We start from the raw sequence: 26,478 nt of genomic DNA, 5'->3' as shown, positions 1-26,478 counted from the left end.
AGGCAACAGCCCTGGCTTTTCACTCTTGTGAACTCAGTTGCATAGCGACAGGCGCAGCGAACCGAGCATTTTGCGATGGCGAGGGGGAAAACTCGGCCAGAAACCAAGAGTTGGGCTAAAAAGCGAGTGGGTGGCCAAGAGCAGAGGGCCAGAATGGAGAAATGTATGCTTGCGGCTTAGCCGACCAGTGAATAATGTTTGCGCATAATCATTTTTAATGGCTAATGAGTAGTTTCCGTCTCGGACAGGAAGTTGGCAATAAATTTGGTCCTATGCACATCCACTCTCCTCGAACCGCTGCAAGTGTCAGAGAAAGAAACTGAACTAAATGGCCGCGCCTTGAATTATCGCGGCCCACCCACGAAAGTAATGGGCTAAAGGGGGTCCTTCTTGGACTTGTGGGTGTATTGCTGGGCATAAAGAAAAGTAAAGCAAAGGTCAGTTAAATTATCGGCTAATGAAGGCCAGTTGGTGAATGCAAAAAATGAAAAACAAATTAAAGTGGAAGTGCTGTGATGGGTATCGATTTATATTTGACTGTTAAGGTCTTGGCGAAAATTCCTATTTCCTTCTTAACTTGGATTTAATTTTGATTTTTGACTAACAGACGGGATTTATTTTGAAGACCTGGCATTCTAAACATGATGTAATATATAAGTTTGTAAAATTTGGTTAGGCTGTACACCGATTTTTCTCTAGGTTGCTAAGACTTTTTAAAATAAATCGTGGCAGTTGGTCAAAAATCAAGCAAGTATCCAATGCATTAATAATATAATTTAATTAGGAATTGCTTGAGTTATGAAAGTGTGGCTATTTTAAATTACCAAATGCTGTTATAGTATCTTTAAGTAGTTAATTATACCACATGGTTTTATTGTACCTTTAAGTAGGAATGATAAGCTGTAAGATATTTTTTCCAATAGTTCTAATTTTAGTCTGGTCAGCCATAAATCATGCAAATCTCATAAGGGTTTTAATAGAAGATGGAATTTTATCAAGGCTTTAAAAATTCTTTTTTTAAGAATAAACCCTTTTCAGGACCCTTTTGGTTGAAGTTTATACTAAGTACCCATTAAAAGAAATCTAGCAAAACCAACGAAACCAAGCTTCAATGTATTCTGTTTCCTACTGCAAAATCATGGTTTTCCATATAAGTGATATTGTATGAGAACGCTTTCACTTGGTATACGACACAGTGAAATTCCTTAACGATATAACTCCTTTGAAGGATTGAATAACCCCTGGCTCCCAGCTACTTCAGGGTGCAGCGAAAGTGGTTCTCGTGGTCTCCCCTGGTCGCCTTGACTCGCTTTATCGCAGACATAAACTAAACAAAACATGTGGGTGCTTGAAGGGAGTAAAGGAAGCGATCCCCCGTTGTCCTTGGCAAGCGCAATTGTCAAAGGACACACCACACACACATACGACACACTCACATGAGGGGCGGAATCATAGTAGCAATAAAGTGAAAGCTCTGGCACACGCCAAAGAAGTTTTTAGCATTTGACTTTGATGTTGGTGGCGCTACCCACAAGCTCATTGTTCACCGGGGCAGTAGTAAGTGGGTGGTGGTTTAGATAGCTGAGGCGTTTTCATTTTCTGTGGCTGCACTAAATGCTCCCCAAGCGGGTTTTTCCTTTTCGCCCCGGCGACGACTAACAATGAGCACATTCCCAATTGCCATTCACCAAAACCTTTTTAATGGATTCTTTTTTGGTCGTCATCGTGTTTTGATTTACAAGCGACTTGCCATTGTTGAAGGAGGTGGGTGTATATGGGTTGGTTTAGGTTGGTTTTGGTTGGCTTAGGTTGGCCAACGACCACGCCCCCACACAGATAAAGCTGATGACGCTGCACTGATTGCTGTCCCGAGGCAAATGGAGCACCGAGTCCCCACACATGGCGGGGATATTAATCTAAAACGCTTTATCTAAATGTGTTTTGAGGTTCCAACTGGCCTAATACATATAGCCGGAGGTTCTGCTGGTCGTCTTCGCTGTGTCCTGGCCTCGTCCTTTTATTGCCTTTCGTTTTATTTGCACATTTACAAATGGCACACAGACACAAAGTGTTCTTGCGGTTGACTTTCCCACTCAAAAACACCTTTTTTTTCCTCCTTTAGCCGATATTTCGCCGCAAAGTGCTGACGACCAAAAGCGAAGCGGCGGCAATGAAAAGCGTATTTTCCCTCTTCGTTTTTTGTCAGATTTCTGGCTAAGTGCAAGTTGAGGATATTTCTTTCCTCGCCTTCTTTTACAATCGAGAAGGTCATAAGCAAAGGGTTCGGGCAGATGACAGGGAGAAGATCCCTGAAGTGCTGGTGTTAAACGAACATTTGAGTGTGCTTTAACATGAGTTTGTTTAAAAACCAGGGGGTTAAGTAAAAACACTTTCTCATAGTTGTTAAAAAGGTGAAGGAGATTAATAGATCACAAGAACTCCAAATAAAATCCTAATGGTTGGGTAAACCAGATATCCCTACCCTACAAAATATTATGATGATCACTTTGATCAATTCTATCTAGAAGCGTACAGCGTATCTATTTTATTAGTTTTGGCCACCTTGCTTTTTCCTCTCTTTTTCTATTTCGGAGAGTTTTAAACATTGCTGTCTCGCTCCTACCCAGAGTAGGCGCCATTTCACTCTCTTTTTCGATTAGGGAGAATTTTCAAGAGAGAAAAGATAAACTTTACTTTATACAAAAACATCAAAAAACGTTATTGCGTTATTCACTTTGATCAATGAAAATAATCATTCTATCTAGATACGCTACGTTTTTTATATATATGTTCGCCATTTTGCTTTTTGCTCTCTTTTCTCTTTCGGAGAGTTCCTAAAATGCTGTCTTGCTGTTACCCAGAGTAATTTTAGGCGCTATTTCGCTCTTTCTTTTTCGATTAGAGAGAATTTTCAAAGAGAGATAGATGAAACTTTACTTTAATAAGTTAACCATGTGAATTTCCAATTAGTCCTTACGTTGCTTTACTTCTGCGTTACAAAATATTTAAATACAATTAATAGAACCTTCAATATTTAACTAGATCAATTCTATATATGGAAAATATATAATTCTCTTGAAATTTCCTTTTTGAAATATATTTATGTATGTTCCCAATTCAATAAATTATTTTATGAACTAAGTACGATTTCCTCCGATATTTTCTTTTAAAAATTGATTTGTATTCTCCCAATTCAGTAAATGAATTTTCCCTGATCTCCGATTCTGCCGAATGAAATCTCTGCTTATCTCTATGGTCTCCCAATTTAAATACAATTTGAATGCTCCAACTTACCCGTGCCACGTTGCCGTACAGGCACACCAAATTGAAGAGCTTATCCGTGTTGGAAGTGTCGTGGTCCAGGCCGTAGACCATCATGACGGCGCCCTGAAGGAGCAACGGCAGCAGGAAGATAAGGAAAAGTGGGAAAACAACAGGAGTTAATTAAAATTCAGTCTTGGATAGGGGTAGGTAGTGGGGGAAATGGGTAGGGTCTCGTCGTCTTGGATCAGAAATTGCGGACAAATAACAATTATATTTGTGCACCGCCTCTGGAACATGGCGAAATACTCACCTGGGCCTGCCCTTGCGGTGTGAAGGCCACCGGAGCATTCCGTCCGGGCACCACGCCTGCCGGCTCCTTCATCAGCCCAGTGGGATGGATGGCGGCACCCTTCCAGTTCTCGGGCGTGGTGGGATGGTATTCTGGGGCTCCGAATGGCGGGAAGGCGGCGCCGGGTCCCAATAGCGGTGGCTCTTTAAATTGACAAAGATTGTGCGATTGAGCTGGGGCAACTAGTTGTTGATGATGTGGTGGTGCATGTGCATGTTGTTGATGTTGTTGTTGTAGATGTTGTTGTTGTTGGTGGTGGTGGTGGTGGTGTTGTACATGTTGTTGTTGTGGTGTCGGCAGTGTTGGTACTGCACATGTTTTTTTTTGTACATTTGTTTGTTATTCAATGCATGCAACAACAATAAGCGATAGCAAAATATATAAATGAAACGAAAAAGATAAACGGAAAACGGTTTTTTTTTAGTGGCTTCAAATTCTTTTAAACTAAAACTTAAGGCTAGCTTAATTATTGTTGTTGCATGAGGAGGAGCAGGGTAACACGGCGAGGTTTCAGAAGTTGAAGAGCTCCCTGTCTAATATCAAAATCCTAAAACCAGAAAAGGGCTAAAGGAAACCACGAAACTGGGCTCACTGACCAGGGGCGGCTATTCCAAAGGGGGTTTTCGGTTACGACGACTGGGTGATGCTGACATTTTTGGCTGCGGTTTTTGGGGAATGATATCCCCCCTCTCTTTCATGCCGGCTGCGGTTTGGCATGTAAGTTAATTGAATTTTTGGCAGGCGTAGAAAAAAATGTGCAGAATATACAGACCAAATTGGTCTGTAGCCGGGGTTCTTTGGGTTTCCATTTTGTGTTTTGCTTTACTGCGGTTGCAAGCGAAAGAGTGGCTTCAAAATGGAACCACTCTGTATTGGTATTACCACCAAACCAACCCAAAAACAATAAAAACGGAAGGCTCAGCGCACCATAGCATCGCAAATCTGCTGACGTCTTGTAATTAAAGCCAAAAACTGCCACATACTGCCAAAATGTCGCGGCAAATATGGCCAAAGACAGCATGGCAGGCATTTAATTAACTTTAAAAGTGTCGCCAGCCGGCAGACACATGCAACTTTTTCTTGTTGGCCTTGTTTAAGCCAAACACTTTAACCTAATCACTCGCAAAGTTGGTGAAGGGGGGGAAGGGAAAAAGTGAGACAGCCAACAGAGTCGCGTTGGGAACTCAATTTGCATGGTGCTTGTTATGCCAAAATGGCTGCCCGAGTTGCCATTTCGGAGCTGTTTTTGTTTTGATTTGATTTAGTTGCACCACGTCCACGTCGTCGTCCTGCGAAATCCAACAACTGTGGCTTTGCATTGGGGAGTCGAGAGTCCAGAGAGTCGTCCTCTCGTCATGGCTGGTTTATTTTGGACTTTGGGGCTACCTGACAAAATATTTGCATAAAAATCCACACTCACACACACACGGTGAGAAGTTAGAATAGCCAAAAAAGTTTGTGTATGCCAAAAAAAAATCTGGCATTTTTATGTTGTTTTATTCGCGGCTGTGAGGGGAGAGAGTCCAATGCAAACAACACAAATTGATGCAATTTTTCACAAGCCCTTAATCCGTTTGAATTTACGTGCGAATTTTAAAGCGTTGCCGTTGCTGCCCCCGGAAAACTTGGCCTAGACACGTTTCAATTCACCAACTTTGGCCATAAGTAAATAATCCTTGGCCAATGGAACTTGCGGCGGTTTGGTTAAGGAAAATGTTTGGGTTTCCTCCCCCCCCCTGATATCAAACTAAGCCTTCGATAGCCCCTCGAGTCAATAACAATTTCGCATGAACACAGCCAAGGCCCCGAAGCCACATAGTTATTCATTTCAAGAGCGGGACTGAGCTGAGTGCCCGCTGTTTTTGGCCTTTAATTGAAATTCACCGCCCTGGCTGATTTGCTGCAACACGGGGCGTATGCGTGACGCCAGCCAAGCGAAATTGCTAGCCCCAGCAGCTTCCGTTGTTTGCCCCCGAAAATCAAGTATACGCCTAGGGGTTGGGTAGGGTTTCGAGAAGGTTTGTGTGTAGCCAAGAAAAGAAATTCATGCCCCTGGCTGGGGGGAGGGGCGCTGTCGGAAGCGTGCCTAAAATGTTTAAGCATTCGGGGAATTGTTGCATGCAATTGCTGGAAAATGTTTCACACGCAAGGCGTCGAAAAGGGAGCCAAAGGTGGCAAACTGAGCAGGTGTAAATTTTCACCGCGCACAAATTATTTTAGATTATGTGTTTCACCAGCGGCCAGGCGGAAGTTGGAGTTTAGTTTCGTTTTTAGTTGAGTTAGATGGTTTGTTTGTGCGCCAAACCGCAGTCATTTGCATACAGAAACACAGAAATGTTACCCAGTGGATTACGTATACGACACGTGTGTCGCGATTAAGTGCTTTGTTGGTTTGCAATTAGGGAACTTTCACACACACGCACTCACACTGTAGTGGACAGTAGATATTTAGAAATTTAACCAAGTATTTTAGTGAGCGCCCTGCAACAAAATAGAGTAGAGGATCTGCTACAAAGAAGGCACTACTTTCACCAAACCACAAAAACCATCTGCACAGAAATCCATTAAAACTCGGCCTCAATGTGTGGGTGGGTGGGTGAAAGTGGGTGGTGAAGAGCTAAACAAATAAAACAACGCATATATGGCTGGAGGTGTGGATGTGATGGTTCCACAAAGTATTTGTGCTGCAAATTGTTGCATACTTTGTGTGCGGCGTGTATTGGCACACTTTTAACAGCAGGGGTAGAAATTGGAAACTGGGAATTGGTAGCTGGAAAGTTGGTCCAATGAACAGGGTAATAGCTGGCTGGCAAACAGCCCTCTCTCGTTCGCCTTAATTGCAATTTGCTTAAATGTATGCTACAATATTTTTCAGCTGCAGTTCCCAACCCTACATTTTCTCCAGCCACCTCAGCAACGTTCGATGATTTTCAATTTGTTAGAGTCAACTTAGGAGGAGAGACCGATGTGCGAGACTGTACTGCAGGAAAATATGGCAAGAGTCATGACGCCGTTGTCCCGTTTATCTGGCTGCATCATGCACAGCATGCCACGCCCCCTCTCGAATTTCCTCCCCCGGTTTTTCCGACTCGTGCGCGCGCTCACTTCCATCCATGTGACATTAATTTTCCCCCAAACGATGGGGGCTATCTGCGCTCACGTCTTGCATAAACATTTCCATAAGCAGCTTCAAAATTGAATTTGTTTTCATAAGCAAAACTATTATGTTGGCAAAGAGTTGTCCCTGTGTGTGACATGATAGCATGATAGCAGCTGAAACGATGCTGAACCCCAGCGGAGAGAGCTTATAAAAAATAATCATAATAGAGGGCAGAGATTGCGAGAAAACCCCGTCACACATGTAAGCTTTTCGGGGGAATCTCCGAAGCTGATTATGTGACAATGCGGCCCCTGATTGGTTTTTAATGTTCCCGAAAACTTCGTTGGCTTTAAGCCTTTAACTGAATCTAAAAGCCAGCAGCAGCGGAAAAGCCAGTGCTTATCGTGAAAAAGAAATCAAAGAGCGCAAAGACAACGCAAGACCCACAGAACCCACGGCAATGAGCCAATTTATATGCGATACGCAATCCCCGTTCCTTCGTGGAAATTAGTCCGATAAGGAGAACCCAAAGTGGGGGAAAAGGATTGCGGATTTTTTACGACAGCCTGGGAGCGTGGAAATAAATTTGTGCCCAACTCCCATGGGCTTAATTACGTTTACGGCGGATTTGAATAATATAAACGCATGTAATTGCCGTTCTTCCTCGTCTCCAACAACTTTTGTTTGCATACTTTCCTTCACTCCTGGCAAACAAACAAACAAACATACAGGGCAAATAAGCTGGAACAACGAGGACAACATAATTAGAAGCAGAAAATGGCATTTAAGTTGGGTGTGTGTACCACTGGAGCGTTAGGACCTTGCTTATGAGGATTTATAATATAATTCATAATCACACACACGGTGGGTAGCATGTGGGTGTTTGTTTAGCAAATTGGCACGGCTTGGCCTTTAGTTTGGCCTTTGCTTTCGGTTTTGGCCAAGACCAGCGATGCTCCTCTCTTGGCTTCCCCTAATTATCGCATTGGTAAACATCGAGTGACCCCCCGATGCTTTAATGGCATGCAAACAGATGTGCAATCAGTGTGTCCCCACAGCCACGCCCACACACACACACTCGCACTCATCCGCCCACTTATCGGCTGGAGAGTTCTCTTGGCCAGCAGCTCTCGAGTTTTTAGCCCTCCTCGAATTACTCAATTCGAGCTGATGCAGTTTGGTCAAGAGCAGAAAATAAATGTTAAGTGACATTTCGAGAGCAAAGAGTTCTCAATGCGATATAAGCTGCCTTGAGGAGCAACCACTACAACTTTAGTGGCCACCCTCGCCAAAGGCGCCTGGTTTGTTGTGGTTGTTGATGTATTGACTCTGTGGGTGGTGGTGGGTGGAAAAGCGATAGCCCTCCACCACTGACGATTGCATGCGACATTTGTCGAGCGTTTTTTCCACTTAATGGAGTTCACAGTGTGTAAATATACCCTGCATATTTATAATATTCATACACCCCAAAAACTATCTCGAGTCTGTGCAAAAATTCTCTTTGAATTGCGCAACCAAGCTCTAATAACAAACTTGGTGTGCTCGCTTTGATAAAGTTTTTCCCACTCACTTATCGGCCGGGGGAAAAGCGAAAATCGATAGTGCCATAAAAATATAACAAACAATAAGGAGCAGGAAAAAAAGAGCCAAAACGGCGAACTATGGGGCAAAGTGCTATGTGCAGCTGGAGGACAATTTCGATATTGTAATTTGGAAAATTGCAGGGTTCTCTAAGCGAAAGATGGATAGAGGGCAAAAAAAATGCAAGTGGCGAACGCATTAGCAAAATGTCCAATTAATTGCTTTGCAGAATTACACCAAAAAGTATGCGAGAGCTTCCATGACAAAAAGCTGCCAGCGTTTTTTACCCCCTCTATATATTTTTTCATGCCAGCCTGTCCAGATGCTAAATTAATTACAAATTATTAGGCAAGAGAAGAGGGGCGTGGCAAAAAGTGAGCTGAAGCAGCCGCGTCCTGCATAAATTAGGCAGCAAAATGTTGGACTTTTTGGTTCATAAAACTGCGCAGCGGCACATTAAAGAAAATCATTAGGCACATTAAGTGGCAATATTCCTGCCCCTTTTTTGTTTTTAAGGCAGCGTAATTTAAATGGCAATATAAAAAAGACCGAAACAATGGATCCACAACCTGAATCAATTGCAAATGTAATCAAAACCAATAAAGCCTTCAGTAATACCGCAGGACGCTGATGAATGGCCGACATTAAGGCCAGAATTGCCAGCTGCTGAAGGGAAATTTAAAACTTCCAGGATACATCCGGATATTCCGGAGCATGAATATAGTCCCATCCGGCCAGTAGTCGTCGACGCAGTCATCAATCACTGCCTTTTGATTGAAGATAATCGACGCAATATTGCGTGGAGTGGCAAAGTTTCCATATCCCTGGCACCCCACACGAATTTGGCTCAATAGTTTCCTTGGCGGAAGCAGCAGGACTGGTGTGTCCATTAGCGCTCGTTAGTGGGGCAGCTGGTGGTGCAAGGATATTGGGTGGTGCAGGTGGTGGTGGTGGTGGTTCGACTGAAAGTTCAGCCAGGCGACGACAGCGACATTGTCCTTGTTCGACACGCCATCTAGCGACAGCTAGCGGCAACATCCACCAACTCATCGTTAGCTGCGTGCGCCGATGTTGACAACAATTTGATTGATCGTCTTTGATTGATGGATGTGCCACACGGTCGCTGCTTCGCAGCTTCAGCCGCCTAGCCGGCGACTTTAAAAATCCATTTGCAACTTTTATTGATGCCCAACATAGATTTAATTATCCCCATCGTTCCTGCCGCAAGCGGTTTTATATATATATAGTATTTTTTTTTGGGGGCTCTCTGGTCTGCCAATCCAGTGACCGCAACATGACACAATTTGTCATTTTCAATTTATTGAATTACCATAAAATGCGAGCGACACAATTTATACTTTTTTTGGACATGCGGGCTGCGGTTGTGGAATATTATGGAACATGTTGCTGCTGCTGTTTTTTCACTTGATCTTTCCTGGCAACCCACGAAATTATTGGATTTCACTATGAATTTATTGTGGGAAGATGTCTACCGAAGATTTACGGCCTGTCAGCCAAGGGTTTTTTGGGAACATACCTCGCAGAAGCAGGGGGGTGGAAACAAAAAGTTAATTTAATTAATTTTAGCTGCCGCAGAACACAATTACTAAGCCCAAGTTTTCGGGGGAAAACTGCATTAGGCGAGAACAAATATTGGGCTAAAACAAAAGGCAACGAAATGCGCTGTCAATCAGCAAAAGTAAGCCACAACAATCAGGCCCCCAAAGGCAAATAAAATGCCACCCACTTCACGGTAATAATGCCAGCAAATTAAGCCACTACAGACACACACAAACATCCATCCAATCCACAAGCCCAAAACCGGAAAAAGTGTAGATATGTGGAGATGGATGTATATGCTGAAGTTGGCCAGGGTAAGGATAAACAAACAAGTCAAGTTTGCCCTCGGTGGCCCTGACAACCCTGGCTGAGGGAAAGAACCTAAAGAATATGCGAATTTCCCCCGCATATATTGTCCCATTTTGAATGAAAATGCAAATACTCGGCGGCAGAATTTTGCCATATTAACTAAGTGATTGGCGGCCGGGACGGAAGTGCGTTTAATGAACGCCCACATAAATCTTCGAGTGACTCGGCCGCTGATCCCATGGAAAACAATCTTGGGGAAAATCTTCAGAAGGCAACCACCATAAACATGTCAGCCATATCCACATACATACATCACCCCCCTGAATCCCCATTGGTATTTTTATGTATTTTTAAGTGTTTTTCGGCTTCTTACCACCTGCAAAAAAAGCGACATCTGCCGCAGCGACTGGTGGTGCGAACAGTGGGCGTGGCACCGCTCGTATTGGACAGAAAAAAGCGGAACATTTAAAAATAAATATAAAATGTTGAGAGCCAAGAAGGCGGAGAGTCGAGAAAACCTACACACACGTTGCGAATGTAAAGCGTACATTTTATTTTAGCCACTTTGAAATATATTTTTAGCAGGCTGTGCTGCTTTTGCCACCCGCAACCGCCGTCGGCTGCTTGCAATTAAAATTAATTTATTTGGCAATTATTGGCCATTGAAAGCATTTATTTTAATTATGGTGCAAATTTGTTCGGCTTCTTGTGTCCAACGAGAAAAACTGTTCAAAAGGCAATTTCATATTTTTATGACACTTGGGCGGATCTTTGGGGACGATTAAGAAAATGAGCCATAACCATAATTGACTTTGGGCAATATTTTTCCACCTTTCAAGAGGCATCTTTAAAGGCACAACGCCCAGAAATGCCACACTTTAAAAACATTACAAGCCTTTTATGGCCTTATAGATAGGAGGTTTTACCGTGCGCACACCCCTTCGACGTTTTGAATGAAAATTGCGTGCATTGGAAAATTATGCAAATGGCCAAAACAATGCGGGAAATGGGAAAAATAAACGAACGCCAAGGAGAATCGTGAAAATCTTGGACGTCGCTGGGCGAGCGGCAACGTCATCGTTATAGAAATGTTAATGGACCTCGATATAAACACAGAAGAAAAGCTCACCGAGAAAATGCAATTGAAAATTCATGCAAGACAAAAAATGTAAATTGCATTTTGCTGGCCGGCAGCAGGAAACTGGAATAAGAACCGATCCAAACGGAAGAGAAGCGAAATTGATTAATGGTTGAAAAATAAATTTCACATAGAGATGCAAATTTGGCCCTGGCATCTTTTGATCTTTATATTTCTCTGCCCAGATGCATTGTTTTATTTTGTAATTGAACTTTCAGCCCCCTTTCGCCCCCCTTTTCGATTGCAAATTAATTTCGCCGTTTACATTTCATCACAAAAACCCCTCGCGTTGCTCTTCAACTTTTGGCCCCAGGACGATTGATTGATTGATTCAATCTGCAAATGTTGATGTATGTGTTTGTATTTGTATTTGTGGGGGAGTTGTGTGTTTCTAGTGTGCGTGTGTGTTTGAAATGTGCTCTAGTTTCAAATGTACTTACGGCTCTCAAGCATAACAACATTTTCGGGTATAGAAAACAGCGACTTACCTGAAAAGACAAAAGAAAATAAATGCGTTTAATGATTTGTGCAATCGTTAGAAACGGCACAAAAATATATGAATATATATATATAAATATATTGTATTTAACAATTCAAACAGTGAGTGAGTAGTACAAGAATTCAATTTGAATAATTCATCTGTGTTGAACAGCGTTTAGCGACAAATGTTGCAAAAGGTGGGAAGGGGGATAAAATTAGTATTGGAAAATGTTACTTTCTACACCAGGGATTTTAAACACTATTTTGGATTTTGGTAGTTATGGTCTGTTACCTATGGTATGACTAGGCAAATATTTATGCCAAGTCATTATGCCAACGAAAAAAAAAATCTATATATATATAACAATGGAAAAATTCTTTCCCCATTCCAAAATTTTCTTGCATTTAATAAATTTATCGTTGAAAGGAATATTTGTTCATTTCATATTTTCTAGGTGGCTTTTTAAATGTTTTACGCGTAAAAACTTGCTGAGGCATACCTTTATTCATTTTCTGTAACCAAAATCGTCTTTACAAATGAGAAAAAACTTGATAAATCTTCTGGTAGAAATTACATGCCTACATTTTGTTAAACAAAATGGCATCCCTTTTTGGTTTGTAAGAAAGTTTAGGCCAACTCCCCGAAGAACCCCATTGTTTACTGCTCGTTTAATAACAGCCAAGTCATTATGCCTACAAAAAAATCAATATATATATATAGAAGGATGAAAAAATTGTTCCCATATCCCCAACTTCCCTTATATTTAATAAATTTATCGTTGAGGAAAATTTGTTGAGTTCATATTTTCTAGGTGTCTTTACAAATGAGACAAATGTTTTACGGGTCAAAACTTGCTGAGTCATATACCTATATATATTTTCTTTAACCAAAATTGTCTAACAAAATCATCTAGCAGAAATTTTTCACATATGGCAACTTTTATGTTACCAATGGGGTGTGCAATTTTAGGCCAACTTGCCGAAGAACCCCATTGCTTACCGTTCGTTTGATAACAGCCGGGGTTGTAGGCGTTGATCGGCTGGCGCTTGCGGTAGATGTTAGGGTTGCCCCCGAACCCGTCCATCAGATTGCCGGCAGGATTTCCGGCGGCCAAGAGCGGACCTGACTGGCCGTGCACGTAGTTGTAGTTGCTCTTGTTGCCGCCGAACTTGCGCGGCTGCGAAACGACGGCGGCATGGAGCAGTTGGCCGGCCTGCACGGACTGCACCCCTGGCTGCTGCATCGTTTGCGGCTGCAGCTGCTGCGGCTGCAACTGCTGCGGCAATTGCTGCGTCGGAGCCTGCCACAAAAATGCACTGGCATTGGCGTTCAGATTGTTCATCCTGCTGCTTTTTTCTTTAGAACTGTTTCGTACCGAAGAACTACTCGATGGACAGCGAAAAAGATCGAAGGGCAAACTAACAAGCCGGCAGCGAAGTCAAAGTGTTAACAAGAAGTTACAAGAAAAATTTCGGTAACACGATTGAATGTAACACGGTTGAATGTAACACGTTTTATGGTAAGACACTTTGTATAAGGTAACACAACACAAATTTTATGGTCAGAGTTAATCTTTTTTTGGTTTTTTTTTATTTTATATATATTTGTGGTTGATGTATGCCTAGGTGTACTTTACGGTAAGACGTCGCACAGACGAATGACTTGAATGGCCCAGAATTTGACAGTCCTTAACGCAAAAGCCTACTTTGGATTTTTCTAGAATCCAGAGCCTACTAGGTGAAAAGTTCAGATAGAGTTGCCCTGGCAAGTTAGGTTGGCAACCCTTTTTAGAGCGGTGTTGCCACATTAACTATCGCATTTCCGTAACCCCTTTTTTAGTGATTAATTATCGATGAGAAATGGTTCAAATAGTCGTAACGGAAAATTAAATCAAACGTAGGCCGAAATGTATTTTCAAAGGTAGCCTTAATTTGTTGCACAAAACTATTTTCTGCATGTAAGTCTTGTGAAAATCAAATGGCATGTTTTAAAATTTCTTACTTTCCTTCTTTATCAAGAAATAATTCTTTTAGTGGTTTGACCCATGTCTAGGGCGTGTTTTTAACTGTTCTTTAAAGAATTTTTCAGGAAGAGCGATTAAAAGTTGGTATTTCAGTTTTTTGATTTCGTGATAACGTAAAAAACGCGTCAAGTTATTTTTTAAGCAAACTGCGGGGAATTCCTTCTCAGTGCTATGACTATAAATACATTGAATTTAAACAAAAATCCTTTAACTGCACATTATACATATGTATGTTATATTTGCGTTTTATGAAACAACTAGATTTTGTGAAACCGAGACTTGGGTCAAATCCCATAAATCACTTGAACGGACTGATATTAAAAACCTAAATCTATTATATTATTTATTAAACCGTATTATACCTGATTCATATAAAAATCAATGAAAAGTGCACGGATGTCATTCAAAAAGACAGCAGGAGCTAATGTGAACAGTCGTTGATGGAATCGAATCAAGCTGCCTAGGAAAGAGCCGCATTTGCAGTTCTTGAACAAAAGATACTTTGTCACCGCAGCACAGTTGCCGGGCGAGAAAGAAATATGGCACATGACAAAGCAAAGTTGCCGCTGCCAAAAAGCCGTGGCGGCCACGCCCCCTCAGCCCTGCCGCCCATTCTACAGACCGTAGAATGGAAGAGTGGGCTCCCAGAATAACGTGCCACGAGCCACGGAATGCGCCTGAGTCTGTGTCTGTGCCTGCGAGTGTGAGAGCGGAACGTGGCCATTGTGGCAAGTGCCAAAAAATGCCACACGAATGAGAAGTCCATTTTCCGGACGGAGGGGGCGGTGGTAGTAAAAAAAAAGGGGTGGGGGCTGCTGCTGCTGCATTTGCTGCAAGCACATTTGCACAGCCAAAACAAAGGCGGAAAAACTTTAACCGCAAAAGTTTTTATTTACTCGTTTCCGCCCGAAAATCCACAGCAGGTGAAACTTCTTCTTTGGTGCGTGGCCAGAAAAACATCAAAGTTGCATTAAGTGGTAGCTGCGCTTCTGGCGTAAAAACCCCTTAATTGTGGGACAAAATTAACTGGGAACAACGTAAAGTAGAGTAAGAAAGATTTTTTCTTAAATAAATTTACTTAAAATATTACCCAAACAAATGTTGAGTGAGTGAGTAACTCAAGATTTAGTTAGGGTTCTGAAATTATTTAAAAAGCGGCCTAGAGGTATAAAGCATTTTATTTTAACTCCGAAAATCGTTCGGGTTTATTCCGAAAAACTAAGCTCTTTTTCATTGCATACTTTTAGACATATATATATATATAAGAAACCATAATGAGTTTTTGGTTTCCCCCTATATTTACTTTTTCGTTAAAAAGACCTGAAAAATCTGATAGTGCTCTTCGGTTTACTAAACTAAAAATATAGTTGAGGTTTTAAAATCACCTACAAAGCGGTCTAAAAGTATGCACCATTTTATTTTAACTCCGAAACTCATTCGGAGTTATCCCGAAAAACTAAGATCTTTTTCATTGCATACTTTTAGATCTAGTTAAGGTTTTGCAATCACATAAAAAGCGGTCTTAAAGTATGCAACACTTTAACTCCCAAAATCATTTGGAGTTATTCCGAAAAACTAACCACTTTTTCACTGCATACTTTTAGACACATATATAAGAAACCCTAATGAGTTTTTGGTTTCCCCTACATTTACTTTTTCGTTATTTTGTGCTTCCCATCGTTTTTTTAAAGACCTGAAGAAATAGAAACCATTTATGTAGAGCTCCTTCTAGGGGCTGATTTCGATTGACTCAATTATTGCCACCGTTTGGCCAATTAAAGTCAGTCTCTGTGCACTTCAATTTGACTAACTCCATCAGGCTCGAGGGGTGAAATCCCATCAGGCGGAATCAGAATCAGATTCACAAAATGGCATGCCTAATGAGAACTGAAATGCATTTCATTATGCCGGCGACGACAAATGCATGGCCCCTAACTCCAAGGCGCCACTTTGCTTAGCCCCTCTTGACCCGATTTCCACCTCTAGACCCCGGGGCTCAGAGTGCGTTAATTGCTCTGGCACTGCCCAGATGGATGGTATGGTTGAGAGGTCAGGAGGACAGGAAAGGACCGGTCAGGAGTACTGAAAAGACAGAAGCTGTCTGAATGCTGGGACTAAAGTGTTTTGGGTTCCGGACATGCACACACAAAGATTTACTGAATTATGCAAGCTAGCCATAGATCTTTTACGAGCCATTAGGCGCTGGCCGAATCCGTAACTGTAAACGCATCTCCTGGCACAGATCTCAATTCGAGCCACATTTGTGCCGCTCAATCACCGAATTCCTTTCGATGGCCAAAAATAACCCACAACAATGGCACACCACCAAGGCATTTTTAATGAAGTGTATCTAATATAGAAATTAATTAAACAAAACAGCAAACGACAGCAAAGCAGGCGTATTTACATGGCCCGGGTGTGGATTGCAAGACATTTGCCACATGCCAGCGGCCATGGTCACCCCCTGGGAGCTCAAAAAAAAAACACACATACAAACAAAAAAAGAATAATAAAATGGGGAAAAAAATACGCAGTGGCGTGCAAGGGGGGCTGCTCATCATTGCCTTCACAGGTGACAGCATAAGTTCAACGTGTTGAGTGAAAACAGCAACTCAGCTGCTGACATTCCCGAGTTTCGGGGTTCATTCATTATGCTTATTAGATTTGCCTGTCTCTGGTATTCTGTTCTTTCATTTTCTATTGTTGTTCTAGCACATTTATAGGATGCAAAACACTGGCAATGCAGACGAAATTATTAGAGGCTGCGTTTGAATTTAATTACATTAAAATGTCTTGAATAATTTCGGTTTTGTGTTCTGTTCTGTTTCGAATGGGTTTTGCGTCTTTGAAGTATTGTGTAATTACTAAATTCCAATCCAAAAGGCAGTTGGAATTTGTGGGAAGTAGCCAAGAGCTTTTAAAAAGCATAGTACTTGATTTTAATATATATCAAATTATCCAAAACATTTCACACTAATTGAAATGATAGAATTATGGTTTTGGGTGCAAAATACCTGAACCAAATATTTAGGATATTAATTAAAATTATTTCTGTTTAAAAATATTTATTGCATCTTTATTACTCCGCATACTCCACTAAAAGTTAAAAACGCTGTCGTTTTGAAAAGTCCTCTGAACTTTTCCATTAGTTTAACCATTTCCGCAGGAAAGCTGCCAAGAGCTTTAAAACCATAGGACTTGATTTTAATATATACCAAACTATCCAAAACATTTTACACTAATTGAAGTGATCGTATTCAGGTTTTAAGTGAAAAATATCTTACGCAAATATTTAGGATATTAACAAAAATATTTCCGTTTAAAAATATGTCTTGCATCTTTATTACTCCCTACACTCCATTGAAAGTTAGGAACGCTATCGTTTTGAAAAGTCCTTTGAACTTTTTTATTAGTTTAACCATTTCCGCAGGAATTTGCAAATATTTTACTATAATTTAAGTGATCGAATTATGGTTTCAAGTGCAAAACAGCTTACCCAAGTATTAAGGATATTAACAAAAATATTTCTGTTTAAAAATATTTCTTGCACCTTTATTACTTCCTAAACTCCACTAAAAGTTAGGAACGCTATCGTTTTGAAAAGCCCCCTGAACTCTTCCATCAGTTTAACTATTTCCGCAGGCTGCCTTGGTCGTAACAGCAAAATTTCACTTTTCCTTTTGATATGTGACATTTATGGCCAGGCAGTTTTAAACCAAAGCTACAGTTTTACCTCCGAAGATAACGCTAAAAGTGTGTGAAAGTTGGCAGAGAGTTTGTCATGCAATTAGAGCAACATGCGACGACATGGACGACGACTACGAAGACAGCTCTGGGAAACTCACGCTCCGAATGGGAATGCGTTTTCCGCTCGCCTTGGGTTCAGCTGGAAAATCAAGTTTTCCCATCTCGCCGCGGGAGGAGGAGTGGAGTGGAGTGGAGTGCAGTGTAGTGGAGTAGTGTCCATGGCCAGGAAATAGCGATGCAAACTGGCGGCCAAAAGCGGTTTTCACCAATTGAACTCGTTTGCCGTTGTCTCTTTTTTGGTTGAGAGGTTCGCATCTGATGCAAGCAAATCGAACGGAATCGAACGAAATCGAAATCAAAATCACTTTCGGAATGTGCGTGCGTTGCCATGGAGCCATTGAACCGAGCTCATCAGGAGCCATTGGCCATTGGATATTGCCATCGTCATCATGGCAGTTATGTAAGCATATCTCGCTGGGAAAACGGGAAAACTCGTCCAGGAATACGATGCACTGCGACGTTTATTTGTTTGTTTTCTATTTCAACAGCGCAAATAGAAATATGCGTGAGTGGTGGATACATTGTTGCGGCGAAAGTTTCCCTCAGCCTGATGACCACGAGCGTATTTGATGGCTCTTGGCCATAAACGCTGCTCTGGCTGCCATAAAAACTGGAGCGATTGAGATGGAAGTGGTAGAGGAAGGATATGGATGTGGCTGTGGATATGGCGAAAAGGAAGTAAATAATGCGGTGAAACGAAATTGGTGAAATGGGAAATTGTTTATTGCGGACACAAGTGTGGCTTGCACAAGAGATGGAAATTGAAATTACCGAGAACTCCTTGTGCCATCTCAACCAGGAAATTCAAAACAAGAACTTCCTTGCTGCATAACAAAACAACCGTATATAGCGAAAATTAATTTCATTTAAATACCGCATACGATCCTAACAAAATTAACAAACAAATGCACGTGCTAAATCTAATAAGCCGCGAACATATATCCATACATAAATATTCTGGCCATCATCTGCCTGTCACTTTGGATTAATGCATTAATTGCTGAGCACATGCTTAAAAGTGCCATAAGTTGGCGAAATATATGTGCAGTGGGATTTATGCGACAGATTTCATGGCAAACTAAAATTGCACAGAGAAGATCGCCATACAATGTTCAAGAGTCGCAAAAATAATTTGAAATCTAATTTTAATTGTTCAACAGATATTCGCTACACAGAGAAAATTAATTTTTTAAATTCAAGTTATATATTAAATTTAATATTAACTACTTTAGACTTTATTTGGATGTTTTTTATAAACATTTTGTGGCATACACCCGTACATTTTATTCTTCATATTTATATAGTTTATTATTTTCTTCAAGTGGATTTTTAGTGAAAAGCATAGATCACAGCGATTTAATTGTCTGCATATTTTCGAACCGCCTGGAGTAAACAAATATCCAGATAAACAAGCGGACATTCTGATGAAGAGAGACCCCCCACCGACCCCCTCTTTCGACACATGAATAATTCGCCAATTTTATTTTCCCACACAAAATTGGTATCCATATTCAACGATTTCATTGAAAACAGGCGCACGCAGAAACTATCAACAACCGAGCGTCATATATAAAGCACTGGGGAAATTGTAAACACTGCAAATGGCTAAGAGGAAAAGCTTCGCACTCCATGGGGCTGAGTGGAAATTTGATTTTGCCATCTCATTTATGAGGTAGATTCGAACCAAAAATTTAACGCAGTGCAGGCACAGAATCGAATCTGTTTCTATTAATCGCTTTTATTTCACATTGAATTTCTCGCGTGCCTCGGTTCTATTTGTTTGCCTTTGGTGTTGTTAATGAATACCCATTTTGGCCAACTATCCAAGTGCGAGGCAAGGTCAATGCCAGCACAGCGAAACTGCGCCAATGAGAGATATTAAAATTCTGGAAATAATGCGGTAGGAATTCCCTGGAATATTCTGCGCTTACATAACATTTAGACCAGACAAAACGCTTGATTTTCGATTTAAAGCATTGGAAATCGGATTTTCCTGCTGATTAGCAATAGGTTAAGTTCTTAACTTTTCAAAATGTTTATTCCTAGACGGATCTCCTAGATAAGAACAATTAGTTTTGATATAATGGTAAGATCTTTAAGATCTTGAAGATCTTTATTTAAAACCCTTTCCCTTACAGAAGAGGCTCTTGGTTTTCTGTTTTATTTTGCTTTTTGGCCTTGCCATGGGGTCGACTCAGGGTCACCATGCTGAAATGTGTTTTCCACAAATGAACAGGCAAGATCTCTTCGATCTAGCCGTGACCTCTGGCGTCAAGGTTCTGATTCGACAGGTGGAACTGTTTAACGAGGACTTGCCGATCTCTTCAAGTATGATGGTTCAAATCACGTCCATGTTCTCCAGGTTTATTTTGTCCGGAAAGAGCATTAAGTTCATCCTCAGGCTGCTTTATGTGGCATGCAAGCTGAACAAACCCACGCCAAGTGAATCTAAGAAAGAACAAGCTCGAAAAGTCGAAACAGCCTACCTATGCTTGCTGGAGTTGGGTGCAGAAAAGTGCTATGCATATAAGGACAGGGACGAAGGTGACTTTTCTGTAGAGATTCCATGATTCAACGGAGTTTTTGTCTTAGTTCGTCAAAAATATATTAAAATTTAAAAATAATATCCCATCTTTTTTTAATATTCTATGCAGTTTTCTTTTAGGACGGGCATTGAAATACATTTAGTTATTAACATAATAATGCAAAATGGAAAAGTTCAACTAAATTGAGTGCGAGGGAGATGGACATATGCATGCAGCAAATCGGCTGTTTTCGAGAGGGAACATTTTATTTGCTTATAACTTTTTATTGCATGGTCCGATTTAAATACTTTTTGGCTTGTGATTCTGATCAAAAATATACATACTTTATAGGGACGGAAATGCTACATAAATTTTCCCAAAACATAAATTTGCATATTAAAGATTCTAAGCCTTAATCGAAATATTTGAATTTCATAAAACTAATCGTGCCTGCTGGTTTCGCTGTTGCCATGCGCAATCAGCAAATTAAAAAGTGCAATGGGCTGGCAGGATTGGATTCCTCATAACCAAATGGGAGCCACAAGCCGCGAATCGAACAACAGTAGACAAGGTCTGCCGTTTATTAAAATCGGCAGCACATGAGAGATGGCAAAATGTGTAGGAAAAGAGGATGCAATTGGAAACTACTCGCTCTGGAGCCGTGTCACAAAAATATTTCATAAGTTTGCCACCAACGAGAAGGCAATTAAATGTCAAAGCGCTGCGCTGCCATTTTGTTATTTGATTGCCCCGAGGCTGTCGAAGCCAGGGCAATAAATTGTGGCAGCCTGTTGGGAGTTGCAAGTGCAACTGTCGTTGCAATTGCACTGGGGCACCACCTGCTACCTACCATTGCACTTTGCCTAAGCAAACTGGAGCGAGAGGTACACAAGATACACAGATACACAGTTGTGTGTTTATCAACCGGCAGGCTTAAGTTTTGTTAATTTACGAGGGTACGTACGCATCCTCCAGTTGCAGTAATTCCTTATTTCCGCTTATTATCGGTAACATGGGGCGTATGCGCAATAAACAGCCTGGCTTTAATAACGCATACGCCTCGTGGGCTGGCTAATTATAGGCCTCATTGACCAAGAGCATATTTTTTGGGTGCAAAAAAAAGAAGAAAAACAACACTATCCCCAAGGCATAAATCACCCAGGCGCCATGTTGTACCTGCCAACGGCATTGATTTATGCTCGCCCAGATATTTTTCGCGCAATTTTTAAGTAACTTTTATTATGACAAACGCGACGGCATCTGACGCCTGGCTTCATTCCTGATTTTTCTGTTCACCAGCCAACCAAACGAAGCTCATCCCGACACGATTCCTTAACATTTGGCAGCACATCGAGGGAGCCTTTGATAAATGGCCACCTATTAAGCGAGCACTTAATGGTGCATAACGTGTGATATATTGACAGCCAGCAGTGTGCCTGGCATATAACCAAAGAGGGCTAAGAAATGGGTCAATTAATAGCCAGCTGACTGACTGACGACTGGGCCCAAAACAGCCAGCATCCCTCTATCCCAGCTCAGTTTCATTTGCCTGACTAAACACACAAAATTCCCTCTAGGCTAAGCCATTGTAAATTCCCTAACAATAAACGCACTCGCTCAAAATCTCATTATGTTAAGTAAAAGAAAGGTTGACTCTGTGTTGTGTATATGCTCGTTCGTTGGCAAAACAAAGAAGGAAAATTATTACCACTTTTGTTGGGTCTGCAGCAAATTGAATTGATTTTAATCTCCCTACCGACGACGACTCCCTCTTGTTCCAATAAAATTTGCATTTGAAATCGCTTTTCGAAAAAAGAAACTTACACACACAGGAGCTGTTTCCTCTGTGAATTAAATTCGGGACCAATAAAAAAAGTTAAAGAGAGCGACGACGACGACGACGGGTAGGAGATAAAAAAAAAAAAATTTTGCAAACACTCGGCCAACTTTTATGCGTGTGCCGGATGCGATAAGAGCCACAAGGCGATGCCAAAACAGATACAGCAGAAATGGAATGGAATGGAAATGGGGGCGGGATGTGTCTGCCCGCAATCTGCCCGCTCGCAAATAAACTTAAAAGACATATGAAAATCAGTTTTTGAATATTGGCGAAGAGCAAACAGGCAGACTGTTGCTGCCTGTGCGTATATGTACATATATCTACATCTATATGTATCTGTATCCTTCTGGAACAGCACTTTGTGCTGGCACACAGCGAGCGAAAAGGGGGCGAAGGGGGTCTTGGAACCCCCCGGGCATGGCATTAGGGTAAATGTAAATGTATGCACAAGTATGTATGAGCTTCGGGGAGGGTGATGGGTGGGTTCGCCCCTATCTATACGAGCCTTGCAGCAGCAGCAAATGTAGTACGGAAAATTTAGATTTTTGGGTCATTACTTTGCCAAAGAAAACTCGTAGGCACACATATTTCGCAGCTATCGATTGGAAAGTCAGACCGTTTGGCCTACGCGATAATGCTTGCCAATCCCGCACTGCATTTATGCCGCTGCTGTGAGCTGAACCATTCATTGGATCAAATGCCACTCGGAACACAATTATCGCATCAACACCACCGCAGAAAAGCGCATATTGCCCACACAAACGCGGTGGAAAGCATTTTCCAAAAACCATGTTCATTCATAGGCCAAAATGAAGAAGAATGGGCCAAAAGCGCACACACATATGCATATGGGATGCAAATTGACCATGGCCAACTGGTAAATGGTAATGAAAACACCAAACGAGCGGGGTGAAAAATTGGAAAAAACTCTTTGAGAATGGCTAACCAAAGAGCACTACAACAGGTGAACTAAAATGGAGCATTCACCATCGTTTCATTAGCCACTTTCCATGTTCATTTCCCTTGGTATAAAACCTGATTGGAATTAGAAATTTATGACCACAAATACCTTATCAATGGAACTTCTATAATAGCTTTATAGCGCTATCACTGTGAAGTACCTCAAGTGGATTATTTCCAATCTTGTTTACACTTTAAGCCCTCAACCTCAAACATCCCTAATTATGTTTGCTTTAACTTTGGCCATCGAGCGGTAATCGAATCACTTGCTTGGGGCATAAACAATTAAATCAGCTTAATTGAAAGATTGCCAGAGGGTCAATTAATACACGGACTTTGATTAGTTGTTATCGAATTTACCTACTACATTTACTTGAAATTTTCCTCGAAGCAAACTAGTTTCGAAGTAAACAAGTTTCCCAACAATTCCGAAACTTGGCCCATCAATTAAAAAACCTTTTTGCCAAAATTAGCGCACTCAATTAATTTGGGAAACGCTTTGCCATCACCTCCACCCCTCCCTAACCAACAAATATCCTAGTGGAGACAAGTTGCAGCTGCCACGCCCCCAACTTTTACCAACGCCCACAGACGTGCCCCCGTTCAAACACTCACACACACACAGTGTACACCTTGACAGTGAGTGAAATTTCAATTAATCAAGCGGCGGAAGGGATCCCTCTGGACGGGTTAACCCGTGTCTACACAGCAACCGGAATCGACCCAGAAAACCAAGTAGATGAAGAGAAGGTGGATGCCACGAAATTTCCACCTTTCCGCTTTTCCGCTTTTCCGCCCAGAAAACTCAGAGAGTGAACGCAGAGCACACATTTCCCTTTCGCTCTTGCAGGTGGTGATTAGTCATTATTTATTTTAAAATCAATTAGGTTGCCTTGACGTGAGAGTGCAGGTTGGAAATAATGGGTCAGGGTATGATGATGTTGGGGGCGGTGAAGTAGGTACCATAAAAGTTCACGTCTCATTGGCAGGCAAAAACATTTTTGCACATAAATTTTGGCTTTCAGGTTTTTCTGCTGAGTAATTTGGCAAATATTTGACATTTGTTTTGGTTCGATTGGTTGGCAAATTAAGCAAATTTTCCCCAAAATTGATTTCTCAAACAATTTTTTTTTGCCATTGCACAGCCCATGCTCTAAAACAATAAACCTCAGAAATTATTCTTTACATATGTCGAGGACTAATTGGCAATTACTTTGTACGCAAAAGGCCACAATCAATATGCTTGAAATTTTCGTATTCCAAAAGTTATGGAAATCTTTAGAGAACCCAGAGAAAACTAATTAACTTTTGCAAAATGCAATGAATTTGCTGTGACACCTGACAAATATTTGATTCGTAAATTATTGCAATCTGGTGGAAAGCTGATGGTGATGATGCCTCACCCAAAACGATGACTGTGTAATTGAACGAAAGAGGAAATGAATTCTGCATAGCTGATGAGCAATGAAGACATCTCCATCGTCTCTGCCAAATGCAAATCAGCAAAATCGAGAGAGACTCAATGTCAATTCGCACCGAGTGCCGAGCCAAATGAGCAGAAATGTGAGGCAGGAAATTAAATTTACAAGAAATTGCACAACACCCAGTAGTCGGATGAAAACTGTTGCATATCCAACTGCTGGGATATATAGTCTGTCTGCCATTGTTATTCTTGCAAGGGATTAAATGGTGATGGTATGGGGGTTCCTTAAGCAGAGCTGTCAACGTTTACAGATTGGTTTTTCGGTCAGCTGGCTTAAGGAAAACACAAACGACAAATCTGAGACAAAATCCCAGCTAACAAAGCGGAGAAGAAGCATAACTTTATATAAATTAGTTTTCACTTCTTTTGTTCATCTTTTAATAAATATTTAAAGATTATAAATAGAATATTTAATGGCCCGAAGAGATCTAGTTCTTGATGCTCAAAGGCGCTCAGCTCAAGCCTCTTTAAGCCTGTGAAGTGCTGCAACAATTAAAACAAACTATACGGGCCATATGTGTTGTCCTTTTTTGCGACCCCGGGCAAAAGCTTATGAAATTAATCAAACAATGTTGAGCGGATGAATGGGTGGGGTTGGTAGGGGGAGCTAAGGACTCATGTGGCAGCAGAACATGCATAAATCAGAGCCAGTTTTCCCTAGAATATACATAGTTGTGTGTTGAATGAAACAACGTCCCCAGAGATTTTGTCGTGAGCTGGCCAAAAAGTCAAAAGCTCGCTCGAGGGTTGCCCCCTGCGTTCCGCAAAATTCCCATTCATCAGAGCCTCTTAGTTCAGAGTTGCCAGCTTGCCGAAAGAGTGGCCCCATATAATAACGCTCTAATTTGCATGTGCAGCTGCAACTGCTGGATGATCAAATGAAAAATTTCAACGCATGTCACATGTGTGTGGCGCCACGCCCAGCAAATGGAGCTTGGCAAATATTATATTTTAACGAAATTTCATTTAAAACGGAATTTATTCAGGCCCACAGTCGGTGGTTACACTGGTGGTAAAGCTGCCCAAGGTTGCCCTCCATTAGGAGCACACTTTCCATTACATGCCATGGCAAAATGGCAAAGTTTAATTGAATAAGTTTCCTTTTTGTTTTTTTTTTTAAGCCAGCTTGTCAGATGTTAGCCATGGGAGGGGGGGTATATAGTTGGTTATTTCCTACCCTTGGCTGCAATTAACTTGAGTAGTGCATAATTCAGGCGACCGACCTCCTAAGATGTTTTTCCACTCGCGGCATCTCAGAGTTAGTTCCCATTTCCATTTCAATTCTTGCCCCATCCCTCTTGCCCCATCACTCTTCAGTTTTTCCTACGATTGCAGGCATTTTGCTAATTCAATTTCCCGGCCATCAGCGACGTTTGCTATTCGCATTCGCGTTCGCGGTTCGCATTCATTGTGTTTGGGACAAGTTGCCTTGTCTTTTGTTACAGTTACAATTTCCCAACGTCAACAGTTAACAGCCGTTTTCCATACATATTGCGCAACTGCGGGGCAATGGCAACAAAGTGGCCGCAGGCCCTGCGAGAGCCCGACTTTGCCGACTTTTCCGACTTTTCCGACCACTAAAATTGTCGCTGGCTGCGCTAAAATTAAATGCTTAGTTGGACGACAACCGCCGATGACAGTTGCACAATGTCCCCGTCAGTCTTTTGTTTCCACATGCATGTAATCTGTCCCAGTGCGAGTGCGCTGCTCCTCGGCGGGCTGAGTGGCCGGAGATGCGGCGCCGCCAATTTACGTGGCATGCAACTTTGAGCCCTGACAACGGCAGCAAGAACAGAGGAGGCAAGGGCCCAAGGTCCAAGGAACACGAGACTCTTGACATGTGATATTCGAACTTTGGCCCCTCGTTAAAGATTTCCTCCTCAGTGCAGCCCAATGGGCGGAAATATTTCCACGAGGGAGAAACCAAATCAAAGCATTCGCTGGTGACGTTTCCACCACTCATCACTCATACGCAGTGTTGTCTGAGCTTTAATAGATATATTAATTAACTACTTCTAACAGTTTGTTTTACAAGATATTTTAACTGTCGTATTACTA

General features: G+C 41.6%; 2 protein-coding genes across 29 annotated transcripts in view; one reads left to right on the top strand and one right to left on the bottom strand.

Moving 5' to 3' along the window:
- Positions 1 to 26,478, bottom strand: part of sm (heterogeneous nuclear ribonucleoprotein L) — a 109,366-nt gene that overhangs the window by 6,000 nt on the left and 76,888 nt on the right. For 10 of the 28 annotated variants that reach the window (XM_017073319.4, XM_065863399.2, XM_070995193.1 and 7 more), the window contains 3 exons: positions 11,742 to 11,789; positions 3,575 to 3,756; positions 3,295 to 3,387 (listed from right to left, as the gene is read on the bottom strand). In XM_017073319.4, the coding sequence (XP_016928808.1) occupies positions 3,295 to 3,387; positions 3,575 to 3,756; positions 11,742 to 11,789 (323 nt within the window). Of the gene's footprint in view, positions 1 to 3,294; positions 3,388 to 3,574; positions 3,922 to 11,741; positions 11,790 to 12,781; positions 13,450 to 26,478 lie in introns of those variants that run through there. The other 18 variants (XM_017073322.4, XM_017073323.4, XM_036813238.3 and 15 more) reach the window with 5 other exon arrangements.
- Positions 19,731 to 20,204, top strand: LOC108009183 (uncharacterized). Its single transcript, XM_065863037.2, has one exon. The coding sequence runs from the start codon at positions 19,796 to 19,798 to the stop codon at positions 20,180 to 20,182; it is 387 nt and encodes a 128-aa protein (XP_065719109.2). The 5' UTR covers positions 19,731 to 19,795; the 3' UTR covers positions 20,183 to 20,204.

Source organism: Drosophila suzukii, chromosome 2R (genome assembly GCF_043229965.1).
Source record: "Drosophila suzukii chromosome 2R, CBGP_Dsuzu_IsoJpt1.0, whole genome shotgun sequence".
In the NCBI taxonomy this organism is placed as follows: domain Eukaryota; kingdom Metazoa; phylum Arthropoda; class Insecta; order Diptera; family Drosophilidae; genus Drosophila; species Drosophila suzukii.
Note: the sequence above shows the minus strand (reverse complement) of the source record. Positions and strands in the feature narration are given on the sequence as shown.